General features: G+C 45.3%; 1 protein-coding gene across 2 annotated transcripts in view; it reads left to right on the forward strand.

Moving 5' to 3' along the window:
• sos1 (son of sevenless homolog 1 (Drosophila)) overlaps positions 1–13,913 on the forward strand; it is a 45,557-nt gene that overhangs the window by 4,552 nt on the left and 27,092 nt on the right. The window contains exons 2-9 of one of the 2 annotated variants that reach the window (XM_085355350.1): positions 5,283–5,408; positions 9,385–9,516; positions 9,594–9,758; positions 9,902–10,162; positions 10,237–10,380; positions 10,455–10,565; positions 10,930–11,028; positions 11,544–11,671. In XM_085355350.1, coding sequence (XP_085211476.1) covers positions 5,283–5,408; positions 9,385–9,516; positions 9,594–9,758; positions 9,902–10,162; positions 10,237–10,380; positions 10,455–10,565; positions 10,930–11,028; positions 11,544–11,671 — 1,166 coding nt within the window. The remainder of the gene's footprint in view (positions 1–5,282; positions 5,409–9,384; positions 9,517–9,593; positions 9,759–9,901; positions 10,163–10,236; positions 10,381–10,454; positions 10,566–10,929; positions 11,029–11,543; positions 11,672–13,913) is intronic. The other variant, XM_085355349.1, reaches the window with a different exon arrangement.

The following is a 13,913-nucleotide window of genomic DNA, read 5'->3' on the forward strand; positions in this document are numbered from 1 at the left end:
CAAAACATGACATCACTGTTTTGTACATTTTAACACAATTTAATCCCACATGTGCGAAAGAAAAGCAAAACACTTTTTTGAAAAGTCTGTAACAAAACCATCAAATCTGATCAAGGTTATTTAAATGCTGCTAAAGAAGAATGGATTGGAATAAAATAAATACATATCCTAACCTGAATTACTGGGAGAATAATGAATGATGCTCACAGTGAGTAAGAAGTAAACTGAGAGCATTTTTTGGACAGAGATTCACTTTTAAAGTGTGTGTGTATAATATAATAAAAATATATATATAAAAAAATACACTCCAAAAATAGAGTCCTTGAAATGTACGAAATATTATTACAAAATTAGAAAACTGAGACACCTTGGCCTCTGGTACAATGTATGGAAAGATCTTTACTGCAGATACTAACATGGCTCTGCAGATTTTTTCTTTTCTTTTATCCTATGTCGCCTCAGCTTGAGGTTGGCAAATCTATCACATTTTGGTGGTCAAGTCTCTCAAGCATCTCTTTCTCAACTGACATCACAGCCAGGTGCTGGAGTCTGCTTTGACCCATGGTCCTTCTCAGCCAGGTATGGAGCTGACTCAAGACACTAAAAGACCTCTCACAGCTACAGCTGCTAACTGGGTTTGTTAGGGCAACCTGAATAGCAGTTTTCAGTGTGGGGAAGATCTGATTATCCAGAAGATTGTACAATGTTAACATATCTGGGATGGCACCAGCCTCACTCTCGAGCTTCAAAAAGGTTTTGGCAACCGTGACTTCCTCTGACTGAAGCTCAGTATGGTAACGCAGTGCCAGGGCTGACAACCCAGTTTGTTTAGCAGACTCTGTACAGCAGCTTTAATACAGGGAGACACAACTTCCAGACTGTGAGTAAAATCAGGTTTTTTCTTCTTTGTCAGTTTAACAGTTTCTGCCTGTCACTGCTGTCTGTTTGCTTACCTGGTTCTTCCTGACCTCGTACTTTCTCCTCACGTTCCCTCTTTCCTCTCTCCCTCTTTGGACTGACAATCATACACAAATAGATTCAATTAGATAAAAAATTACATTAATATGAAAAAAACTACTATTAAGATCACCAATAAAAAAAGTCCTCTCTTAGTGTCCTTTCAACCAAAAGGCAAATAACCAAACCACGTGTACATCTGATAAAGGACATAAACATTGAAACACTGATCCAACATGATTCTTGATTGACTCGGTGTCTCTGTACACACACACACACACACACACACACACCAGGAGTTATAAGGTTAATGGGCATCCAGCCAGTTAGCTAGTTAGTACTTTGGGTTCAATATCGGCACATATGACAAAATAAGCAGTTTCTCTCATTACATTTCAAACAGGACAGTGGTAACATATACTATTATATATTGTACATATATTTATTAGTTTCAGATGTAGCCATTCTTGTATTTTGCTTGTTTACATTATTGTATTTTGCACAACTCTGTTGCTTGTGAAGCTCGCACACAAGAATTTCACTCACATGTGCTGTACCAATGTACTTGCACATGTGATGTGACAATAAAAGTGATTTGATTTAACAAGAGCAGGCTACGGATAATTTAAAGTTTTAGGTTTTAACCCTTGGATGCACAACCTACCAGTACCTACACTCTTCCATGAGTGGGGTCACAAATGATCCCAAATAAAATCAATACATTTTGCTATAAACTTGGTTGTTATTCTTCAAAATCTTTAAAACGAAGAGTTGTAATATTTTCATATTTGAGGTATTCCTCATAAAACATGATTGTGACATGAGGCCCTTTGCATTTTTATTTATTTTTTCATTAATTTTAAGAAATTGGAGTTTTTTTATCTTTTGTATCACTTTTTTATGCTTGCTCTGCATATACTGCAGAAGTTGTTCATCCACTGTAACACAGTCACTGAGGATGAATTTCTGCCTGCAGTTGACCAGGAACAGGCCCCATACGTAGCAGAAAGCTGCCATGTGGTTTGTTTTCAGTCGGTAGGCTCTGGTCCTCTTGTTCTCAAAGTGCAAGACGGGCGAATATCTTCAAATCTTTGAATTGACATAGTGGCCTTGTACAATGGGTTATGCAGAGGACTCCCAAAAAACACACCGACTGGTACATCCCAGTTCGTCTCATTTCCTGCAAGAACGGTCAATCAAATGAAGGCCAGGAGCTTAAGTTTGATTACATTTTTCCACTCTTTCCCCTGTCTGTGGCGACTCTTTGTGCCTCCATGTTTGTGCATGTCAGCACCTCTTCTATTATATTATCAGACATGAACATCTTCCATGCATCTATTGGGGAGACAGTACTAGACCTAGATAGTCTGGGTCCTCTATATCTGAGATGTCAGATTCTGAGTCAATGCCTCTGACGGGCTCTTCATCCCATCCGTCCTGGATCATTTGTAGAGCCACAGGGATCCTAGCTGGCCTCATAGCAGCCGTGTTACTTTAAATAATAACCCCCCCCCCCCCCCCCCCCCCCCAGAAAGGACAATGTTTGAAATGCACAGGAAACTATAAACAGGGCTGCACATAAATGGTTCGCAGGTGCGCATTCGCTGTCAAAATAAAAGACACGCACCAGATAAGAAGTTGAGACGCTCGTTTGCGTACATAAGATAATCTGGAGGAGGACAGACATTTTATCAGAACTCTTAAAGATGTCGAAGAAGCAAGCTCCATAAGCAATTACTTTTGTGTTCCTCCACCCCCAAAAAAGCGCATAGTCTCGGAATTTCTGGGAATACTTTTATTTTGACAGCGAACGCACACCTGCAGACCACTTATGTGCAGCCCTGACTGTAAATCATATATGTTACTGTGTAAAAATTAATTCCTGATCGATCAGAAGTGGAAGTGGGTCAGTCAGAGTTGCTAAGAATGAACGTTTCATAGAAGATTCCACAGGAACTGCTTGGAGTCATTTCTGACCCCACTTGTGGAAGAGTGGGGTAGTGATACAAAAACTGCATTTTTAATTAATGAAAAAATAAATAAAAATGCAAATGGCCTGATGTTACAAACATATTTTATGAGGAATACCTGGAATATGAATATATTACAACTTTTCATTTTAAAGATTTTGAAGAAATGTGGCTGATTTTACAACAGAGCAGGACGGATTGTAGGGCAGCAAACATCGTCAGGAAACACGTTTCCAACACTGCAGGTTACCTGGTGTAATGTTTTTCAGGTAAACAGAAACATGTTCTGACTCCTACCAACTATATAAAGAGTAACTGAAGGTTAAATGCAGCTAATATGTCCTGTTTTAAGGCAGGCGCTTCCACCTCCGCTCCGCTGCGTCTCAGCCACCATCGCTCTGGCAGCACAAGAGCCAGAGCAGGGGAGAGCTGGAACAAACCACTTTGGGAGGGTATCTATACTTTTGTTGTTAAAATGTTCCATCTCAAGTACGTACTGTATGTTTTTATATTTTTAGTAGTGTGTCACACAAACAGCAAATATTGTCAAAAAAGGAAGAAATCTTTGGGGGTGCTGTGATTCATTTTCAAAAATGGGCTAAAATCACCCCTGTTATACATGGTTAAGCTGAGGATGTGTCGGCCAGTTTCCACTGGAAACGCCTTTTGGTTAAACCGTCAGCGAGGAATTTGCACTGTTAAATTTTTATATAACTTTAATGCACATAAAAAAAAAAAACAGCTGCTTGTTTAAGTGAAAATACATTGATGGGGTTTTTTTTGCACTAATACAGTTGTAAATGGCCTGTATTTGTATAGCGCTTTACACAACCAGTCATCCACCCATTCACACACACATTCACCAAAAATATTCATCACGATATACATTTGAAAATTTGCTGTGGCTACAATGTAGCTGCCATCACCAGTGTGTGGATGTGTGTGTGTAAAGCGCTTTGGGGTCCTTAGGGCCATTTACAACTGTATTAGTGCAAAAAACCCATCAATGTATTTTCACTTAAACAAGCAGCTGTTTTATGTGCGTTAAAGTTATATAAAAATGTAACAGTGCAAATTCCTCGCTGACGGTTTAACCAAAAAGCATTTCAGTGGAAACTGGCCGACACATCCTCAGCATAACCAAGTATAACATCCACAAAACTTAAAAAGAGGTTATACACACACAATATGGTAACATTATGTTGAAGCACAGTACGTATCACTCCGCGAGGCTCCGCCTGCGATAGCCGTAATGCTCCGACAATCCATCAAGCGGTGCGGCTTCGTAGCTCAGCAAAGTCGCACTGAAACATTTGACAGATTTCTGAGCGCCGTGCACATAAAATCGTTTCCAGGTCAGTAAACACAACCAGAGTTCATACATAAGGCGCACGGGATTATAAGGGGCTCTGTTGCTTTTCAGAAACTCAAAGGGTTGATTTTAAGTGCGCCGTATTTTCCAAAAAACACGGTAATAACGACGGCCCGCTAGCATGCTCTACCAAAAAAAGTGCTTTGTTGTGTATCTGACGGACGAAAGCTAATTTTACAAACCAAATGTATATCGTGATAAATATTTTTGGTCATATCGCCCTGCTCTAGCAGACAGTGTGATTGTAATCTGATTACATTTCATTTTGAAATGCATTCACAGATTGAAGCTCAGTCATTTAGACAGCATTTTGAGGCTTCGGAGTGTCGGCAGGTTTTCCACTGACAATCACCTGAATCGTTTTCAGCGGCTCGGCCCAGAACGGGAGCATGTGCTCCGGAACAGATCAGCAAACTGTCCGAGTTGCAGATCCTGAGTGGATCACGTTTACAATCGTGGGTTCAAGTTTTATTGTCTTATACAGAGAAACAGTATTGGAACATTTACCTGTAATGAAATTCTTCCTCAGCTTTACATGAACATTAGAAAGTGTACAGCTAAATCAAAGAAGGAAAATAATAATAATAATAATAATAATAATAATAATAATAATAATAATAATAATATAAAAATACCAAAGTATTAAATATTAACAATCGTTTGGTATTTACAGTTTGTGCAAAACTGTGCAGTGAGGATTTCAGTTTTATTTATAAAGCACGAAAATGACAACGACGGCGCTTTATGTTGGAAGGTAATAATAATGTCCAGTTCCAATCACATTCAGCAGCTTCTTCTGCATTTATGACCTGAATTCCTGATTTCAAACGTCTCGTCCTTCCAAACTTAAATATCTAAAATCTGTAAACGCTGAGACATTTGTAAACGTCGCATTCATGAGCTGCCCGGCACATTTATTAGTAACTGTCAGGAAGCCACGAGCTGTCAGTGACGCTATGACTGATCTGTGTGTGTGTGTTCAGGTACTGAACCAGGTGCATCCTAACCTGGTGTCCCAGCAGGAGGCGCTGCAGTACGTGGAGGAGCTGATCCTGCAGCTGCTCAGTATGCTGTGTCAGGCTCAGCCGCGCACGTGCCAGGACGTCGAGGTGAGACGGACGCACGCTAACGATAATGCACACCAGGTTCTTTCTGTGTTTACTGTCATTTTTACCATTTAAATAAAGTTTTGATGTTTGCGTCAGAAGTCAGCTGGAAGCAGCTGAACAGCCAATCACATGAGTTCCTGATGATGACATCACTGTGAGGCCGAGGTGGGATCGGCGGCTGCGATGACGTAACGAGGTGCTGTCTGGGGAAAAAAACAAAACGCCACGCTGTTGGCGTTTTAATCCTCAACCCGATCCCTGATATTTGACCTTTGACCCCTGACCTTTGACCCCTGACCGTTCCTCAGACTCACATCCTGTGTGTGTTCGTGTTTGGTGACACGTGCCATCCGTTGATCGCGCTCACAGAGGTCACATGATCCCTCAGGCTGCATCATGTGACAGGACATGATGTCGTGTAAGTGCTGGACATGTGACCAAGCAGCAGACGGTCTAGTGAAAAGCACAGCTGCCGACCGGCTGCACCGCACACCTGGACAGGTGTAAGGATGTAAGTCAGTACTACCTCTCGATACCAGTACTCGTCAGTACTGTGACCGATACTCGTCGTCCCGGTTCCTTGTGATTGTTGCCGAGCAGGTGTGAACACCGAGGGTTAATCGCCGCACAGGTGCCGTTACCTGAGTAATAGAACGCACCGTTTCAGCTCACGCCTCCTAGAGTATTGATGGCACTGACTTCATCGTGCGTCTGCGTGTTCCCAGCACTCGTTCTTCCTCGCCGCAGTGGTCCCGGAGCTGCTCGCAGGTCCATCTGTGGTCTGTGCAGGATCACAGAATCCACCGGCCTGCTCCTCACCAAACATGGCGCTCCTCTTCTTTGGGTCAGTGGACCTGATGCGTCACGTCGTCATGGCGCTCCTTTGTTTTTCCTCATCGTCCACAGCACAGCTCAGCGTTTGAATCATGGATGTGACTCCGGTTCTTGGATGACATCAAGGATTTAGGACAGGAGGCGGTTCTCCAGAAACGCCCGAGCGCAGTCAGAGTCTCCAGTTTGTAAAATCCACTTTTGTGAAGCCAGGCGGAGCTTATCGTTAGGCAGGTTTCTTCCTGTTTCCCACCGTCAGCCTGCTCACAGAGTTTTCTCTGTACTGCTCTTTACCTCACAGCGTAAAGCGCTTTCAGGCGACTGTTGCTGTGATTATATAAATAAGTTGAATCAAGAGACCTGTCAATAACCGAGCCGTGATGACAGAATAACCTCGGGTTATTGGCTCCCTTTATCCACTCAGAGCACAGGACAGGTGTGCTGTGCCGTGTGATCAACTATACCCATGGCTTCAACCCAGAAACCACATCAGATCAAGGGCCGTGCGATATGACCCGGTTATCTCCCGATAACCTCATCTGTCACTAAATGTGCTTTTTCTGTAACTCGACCCGTGTGAGGCGTTTTCAGCGGAGTGTTCTGACCGATGCATGAAACCATCTATTTTTAGATAGAAGTTGTAACGGCCGCCATTTTCTTTGTGAGTCTTTCTACACGGCGTGCTGCGGGGAAACGCCCGTTGTAGCGTTTGAGTCTGAGGTTGGTTTGGAGCACCTGACGGCTCTTTGTTGCTTCTCGTCCGTAAACTCTCTCCACTCTGTCACCTGAGAAGTAGGGCTGGGCAAAACGATTATTTTCCTAATCGATGAATCTGAAGCGATTAATTTTTCGATGCATCGATTAATCTAACGATTCATTTTTCAATCCGATTCGATTTCGATTCGATTAACGATTTTTTTCCCCATTATTTGACTTGTATAGCAATTTCACATTTATTAATTTATGTATATAAATGAAAAACACAAATTTATTCACTTGAAGACCTTTTAATAAAAAAAAAATTGCAAAATAAAGTTGTAGAGGTCGTACAATCAATACAATAGAGATAGCATTTAACAAGAAATGAAATGTGCAAACATATATAAAATTAAGGAAAAGTTAACAAAACATTTCAAATAAATAGCAACAATGGTGTCTTTAAACAAACAAAATGTAACATTCACTTTGCTTTCTGCCAAAAAGTGCTCTTCATTCACAAAACAAAATCCACAATAACATTGTACTACAATCTGCTGTTTTTAACAAAAAATTAAATGTTTTGCAAAACAAATATAACAAAGGAAATCATAGCAAAAAATTAATAATATACAAACAGCAGCAATGGCGTCTTTGAACAAATAATGAAATGACAAGTTACCCCTAAGTAGGACTCTGTGACCAGACTTGTCCAAGCATCAGTGGTAAGGGAGATTTTGGATGTGGCTTTTTTTAGTTCATTCCTTAGTTTCTCCACTGAAGTTTCATACTTTCTCTCCATCATGCTTGTAAAATGACGCAGAGTGTAACTCACCCACAGCAAGTGGTCTCTTGTCTTTTAAAATCATAGCTAAGACGCTCTCAGTAAGTACAGCCACCTCCTGGGGGGTGCATGGTGTACTTCTTCTCTGACAGTAGTCCTCCAGACTTTTCTGTTTATTCCTGAAATCATAAATCACACACAGCACACATATGAATTCGAATAATTACTAAATAATTATATGGAAAGCATAATATCAAAATAATCTGATAAGGATCTGGTTGAGATAGATAGATAGATAGATACACACATACTGTTATGCCATGTGCTTTCATAGCATAACAGTAAGAGGTTAATAATAATCCCCAATGTTGAACATATGATATGCAGTAATCATGATGGCTGGAAAAGATAACGTTTAAACACCCAGGGCTGATGGCACCTTTACTGGTGCACTGCTTTCTAGTCATTAGATGGCATAACTTTGACCTATAAGATCAAGCTGGAGAAGCATTATGTATAAAAACAGCGTTCAAATAGGATGAAACACATTAAATTTGACAAATCAAGAGTTCATTGTCATTTTGCTTTTGCAAGCACTTTAACAATGTTGTAATAGTGTCCACGACGGCTACGTTTAGCAGGTGGTGCATTATCCTTGTTAACATTTCTCCTGCGGCCAATTCGCTGTCTCACATTTTTGTCTTTCGCCGATTCTGATAATCAGCCTGCGCGCATTCAGACTCATTTCGCCAGCATGGGCCACAAACCAAAACAACAATAACAACAGCAGCTGCTGTATGTTACTGCTCAGCAACTTAAATGAGTTTTGCATTTACGGAGGTTGGGTCTTTATCTGTGTCTATGAGTGAGTGTACGTCTACGTGGGGGGGTCTGGATGAATTAACGGGTAAAAACTAGCGTTAGTAAAAAAGTTAAACTTACGGTGGTTTGTCCTTTGCAGAAGCTGCTCCTGGATGCCGTCGTTTGAGGTGCTGGTGCATAGCCGTCGTGCTTTTATGATAGGCCATTTCCACCTCACAAAGCCGGCAAACGACTGAATCACTTCCTTTTCTGTTAAAATATCCCCATACTGTAGAGCTGCGTGTTCGGGTGGAGTGATTTAAGTTGACTGCAACTGCCTCACTCATGATTCCACTACTCGCTGCCGCCATGTCTTTTTTTGAAAGTGACGACGCATCGACGCAGATTTTTTTACGTCGACGTTTTTTTTTTTTTTGTTCCAGCCCTACTGAGAAGAGCTCTGTGCTGTTCGAGTCTGAGGTGGCGCCGCTTTGTGCCAGAACTTACGTTGTGCAGTTTTCCGTGTCAGACGTTTCATAACCAAACCGTGTCCGCGCAACAGAGGCGGCCCTCGTTTAGGAATAAGGTCCTGGATTTGTGTGGACTGGTCCGTCTGTTTGCAGCTACCTGGTTCTGCCTCGTCTAAACTGGTCGTGCTGGGATTCTCTGTCCCCGCATCCATAAACAGTGGATTTTGCGTCACCGTGAAACAAACGATAGTGTATTATATGAAAGATGTTTTCATTTCGTCATATCGCACAGCCCTGCTCAGATCAGGTGTTGTTTGGTTCTTATCGGCCCAGCCAAGGCGTGCAGGCTACCGGAGTCCGCTTCGTGTCCTGAACCCGCCCCTTTTCTCTCCAGGAGCGCGTGCAGAAGAGTTTTCCTCACCCGATCGATAAGTGGGCACTCAGTGATGCTCAGAGTGCCATTGAGAAGAGGAGGAGGAGGAACCCGCTGGCGCTGCCTGTTGATAAGATCCATCCCCTGCTCAAGGTACATTTCTTCATCATATGGCTTACGCACATTTCCCATGGTGCCTTGAGTGTGTTCACCACGGTGCTGTGCTTTAGGAGGTGCTGGGCTATAAGATCGACCACCAGGTGTCCGTGTACATGGTCGCCGTCCTGGAGTACATCTCTGCGGACATCCTGAAGCTGGCAGGAAATTACGTGAGGAACATTCGACACTATGAGATCTCCCAGCAGGATATCACCGTGGCCATGTGTGCCGACAAGGTCGCACACGCACACGCACACAACAAAATACAACACAGTCCAGTGAAAGCTCCACACCGTGCAGCCGCTCAGTCCGTCTCATGGTTTGGAGGAACCTTTAAACTCTGCGTGTCTCACCTGTAGGTCTGTGTGTCGCTGTGCAGGTGTTGATGAACATGTTTCATCAGGACGAGGAGGACATCAGCGGCTTCCCGCTAATGGATGAGGAGCCGTCAGCCAATGAGGAGCAGAGTTACTACGAGCTGGTGAAGAGCTTCATGGCGGACTGTCGGCAGTACCTGAGGCAGCTCAACCTGATCATCAGGGTGTTCAGGGAGCCCTTCAACTCCAACTCCATGCTCTTCTCCCAGCACGTATGTCCACCGGTGACATCACTAACTGGTCTGGTGATTGGTGATTCTGTTGTGAGTGACGACGACGTGTTTGATCCGTGACATTCTCAGGTTGGTGTAATTGATGAGTCTCTGATCGATTGCAGGATGTGGAGAGCATCTTCAGTCGGATCCTGGATATCCACGAGGTGACGGTGAAGCTGCTCGGTCTGATCGAGGACACGGTGGAAATGACCGGCGAGGGAAGTCCTCATCCTCTGGTGGGGAGCTGCTTCGAGGACCTGGCTGAGGTCTGTACGCCTGTGGATTGATCTGTTGATCGATCGGTTGTCTGCTTGAGAATGACGTGAGCTTTGATTGGCAGGAGTTGGCTTTCGACCCCTATGAGACGTACGCTCAGGACATGCTGCGCTCTGGCTTCCATGAACACTTCCTCAGTCAGGTGTCCAAACCTGGAGCTTCCTTCCACCTGCAGGTGAGGCCAGTACTCTGATTACAATGGTTCTGTCAGAGAAGGTGAAAGCAGACTTTTCTGACCTTTGACCTCTGGGAGGTTCTGGGATCAGTTAAATAAAAAAATACAGCCTGTAGTGTTTCCTGCACATTCGTTGGCTAACGACTTGTCAATCACAAGTCGTTAGCCAATGAGCGCGCTTTCACAGGCGGAGCCACCTTTCCTCTGATGTCATAAGACAAACAGACGAGCGGGTGCAACGTCAGCTGATTATCATGTGAGACGAACCTCTGCTCAGGTGTGCAGCGTGTTGATAGAGATCGGCGTGTGCGGCGGGTCACGTGACCGCTGATGATGAAGCGTCTGTCTGTGTGTCTGTCTGCAGTCCATCTGCGAGGGCTTTAAAGAGGCCGTTCAGTACGTTCTGCCCAGGCTGCTGCTCACACCTGTTTACCACTGCCTGCACCTGTTCGAGATCCTCAAGGTGAGTCTCCTGACAGAGACGCTTGTACATGTGTGTTAAATCCCGCTGCGCGTTTCTGCACGCTTCCACCCGCAGAGATCAACAGAGGCGATGCCGAACACACAAGTGCACCTGTAACTCACCTGCCTTATACACGCACTATACCTGTATCAAACCTGGTCATAGCACCGCTTTATGATGTGGCGGTATCCTGCCACAGAGCATTCCCTGCAGGCCGGCAGTGGCTGAGCACATGAAACTGGTCCCAGGTGAACCCAGTCAGGTGCGGTGATGGCACGCACCAGTCTCCCGTGGAGCCGGTCCAGGTCTGGGACTTTCCACTGCGGCCGTAAGAGGCTTTGCCCCTCTGAGGGCAAATCTCTGAAATACCTCCAGTCATGTAGTGCAGATTATTTCACAGCTGAGGGCTCACGGGGGGCAGAGGGAGTCCTGGACTCTGATTGGACAGCACAGGTTTTGTTCTTAGTTCTCTGTCTGATGGAGGTAGTTAGCCCCTCCCTTCTCTGTTTCCACAGCAACTGGAGGAGAAGAGTCAGGATGACGAGGATAAAGAGTGTCTGAAACAGGCCATCACGGCTCTGCTCAACCTGCAGAGCAGCATGGAGAGGATCTGCTCCAGGAGCCTGGCCAAGAGGAGGCTCAGGTACGCACACCTGCACGCACACAGACACACACGTGCGCGATGGACGGGCAGAGGGCATGAGTAGAAATGATAATAAGAACCTCATGACCGACAGCAGGTTATTGATCTTTACCTGTTCATCAATAACTAATAATCAGTGTCAGGCGTGTAGACCACACGAGGACTGCTCCTTCACCTGTTCATGGCAAAGAGTCAGCCTTCACCCCTGAGTGTGAGATCCCCGAGCGGAGCCAGGACAGAACCAGAACCGGCCGAGTTCAGCTGTAACTGCCGGGCAGCAGCTCGCACTCTGCACAAACACTGTGGGTGGGACTCCGCCCATCCTCTGCGTTTCCCTTTGGACCAAAATAGAGCAGGATGGGGAGGGGAGGGTTCGTTAGGGTCGCCGGTGGGGGGGTGGCGGTGTTTGGAGGAAGTGGCGTAAGCGCGAGGGCAGCTTATTGTTCTCTGTTAGAAAGAAAAGAGCTCAGAGAGAGAGAGAGGGGAAAGCTGCTGCTGCCGCCCGCTCAGTAAAGTTTCTCCTTTATTACACGACAAACGAGCAGGCGGAGGGCCCACGGTCGATGACTGGCAGGCGGACATGAGGACGTAGGTGACCTCTCTTTGTTCTCTCGTGTTTTCCTGTAGGCGTGATGGTGGTAGACAAAGAGCGGTGGAGGTAAACTGGAGAAAAGCGGCTTAGATACGACCTGTTAGTGTTTTTGTTTGTAGCAGTCGATGCTAAGGACCCAACAGCTAACGAGGGGATTGGCTGGTTTTAAGTTTGAGACGTGGAGCGTTCAGCATCAGGCTCAGAAGAAATGATGATACGAGAAATGTAATGGAGGTGTGGTTAAACTGATGCCCCGCCCACAAGCAGGGATGCTGCTTTGAACTGCATGCTGCATGCTCCCTCTTCTCCATAGCCTGGCGGAAACGGCGTCCGAATCTCCGTGTCTGATTGGTCAGAGCACAGAAGTTTTTGTTCCACCCTAACTGTGAGGAGGTGGAGGTGTTTCACTCTGTGGCTGAGCACCACCTGTCTGGCTGATAAACTGACCTGAATACAGTGCAGACCGCCGTCCTCCATCTCTTCACTGACGAGTTACAGAAGAGCTGGAAAAGATTTATATCAGCCTGTGAGGCGGGTGGAGGCGGGTGGAGGGAGATAGAATTGGTGGTGCAGTTGGATTCATTGCTGGTTAGAAAAAGATGTGTTTCATAACTCTGAACAACAGATTTTTAAATCCGTCCCGCTGAGACTGAAGTGCAGGTGTCAGGTTTTAGTCATCGACAGTTGAGCACTTGCTGCCATGTTCAGAGCTGACTGGGTGACGTGCTCGGTGCTCAGGTGAGGCGCTCATTACTCCGTGCACTACTTTTGTTAAACTTCTTTTTAAAGCTGAAAGTCACAGCTGGATGGATCCTTGCACAAATCATGCAGATAAGGCTGGTAATGAATGACCAAAGGCAGGTGGATGGAGGCAGGTGGATGGTGTGGGGTAGAGATGCATAAAAGCCAATAATGAAGGTCGGTGCCGGCCGATGGGTTCAGAGTTATACTGATGGTCACTGGTGGGGGCAGATAAATATCAGTAGGTAAACGCCTGGTGTTGGAGGCAGGCCCTGGGTGAGGGAAGTAAATGTGGTCGAGGGTCTGCTGCAGCCCAGTGAAGCCCCGCCTCCACATACCTCGGGGGTTTAAGTTATAATGTGATTAGTGAGCAGCTCGCAGGAACAACAGGCTCAGCGAATAAAGCAGCAGTCCGTCCGCTCTCAGGTCGTCCAATCGATCAGACCTGCAGGGCCGTCGATGCGTCTGATCAGCGCTGCTTCCTCACGCCTGCAGGGTTCACGTCCTGATGACATCACATTGGTGTTTTTCACACGTTGATCAGAACCCAGTACTGCCATTGATAATACACGTGCTCATTAATGACGATGTCACTGTGTCTCTGTCACAGCGTGGCGGTTTGTCCCAGCTGAGGTCCGAGTCGGCCTGCTGTGACCTCACTTCCTGTTGTCGCTGCAGCTTTGCTGGTTTGTACAAAGCCTGACCTCCTCAACCAACCCAATGATGAGTGAGCAGCTCTATTAGCAGTGAACTAACTTCCAATAATTTAGCGATCTGTAGCTGATCAGAAATGTTGATCACGTATGTCTGTGTGACGCACAGGAAGAAAGCAGCAGCTGACAGGAAGTGAAACGTGTAACTCTGACCTCAGCTCATAACTTCAAGAGCTGCTATACAGCTGCTGCTTTT

The sequence above is a fragment of the Diplotaxodon limnothrissa genome, linkage group LG6 (genome assembly GCF_057381915.1).
Source record: "Diplotaxodon limnothrissa isolate DT_005_m linkage group LG6, D_limnothrissa_male_GT1.1, whole genome shotgun sequence".
Lineage (NCBI taxonomy): Eukaryota > Metazoa > Chordata > Actinopteri > Cichliformes > Cichlidae > Diplotaxodon > Diplotaxodon limnothrissa.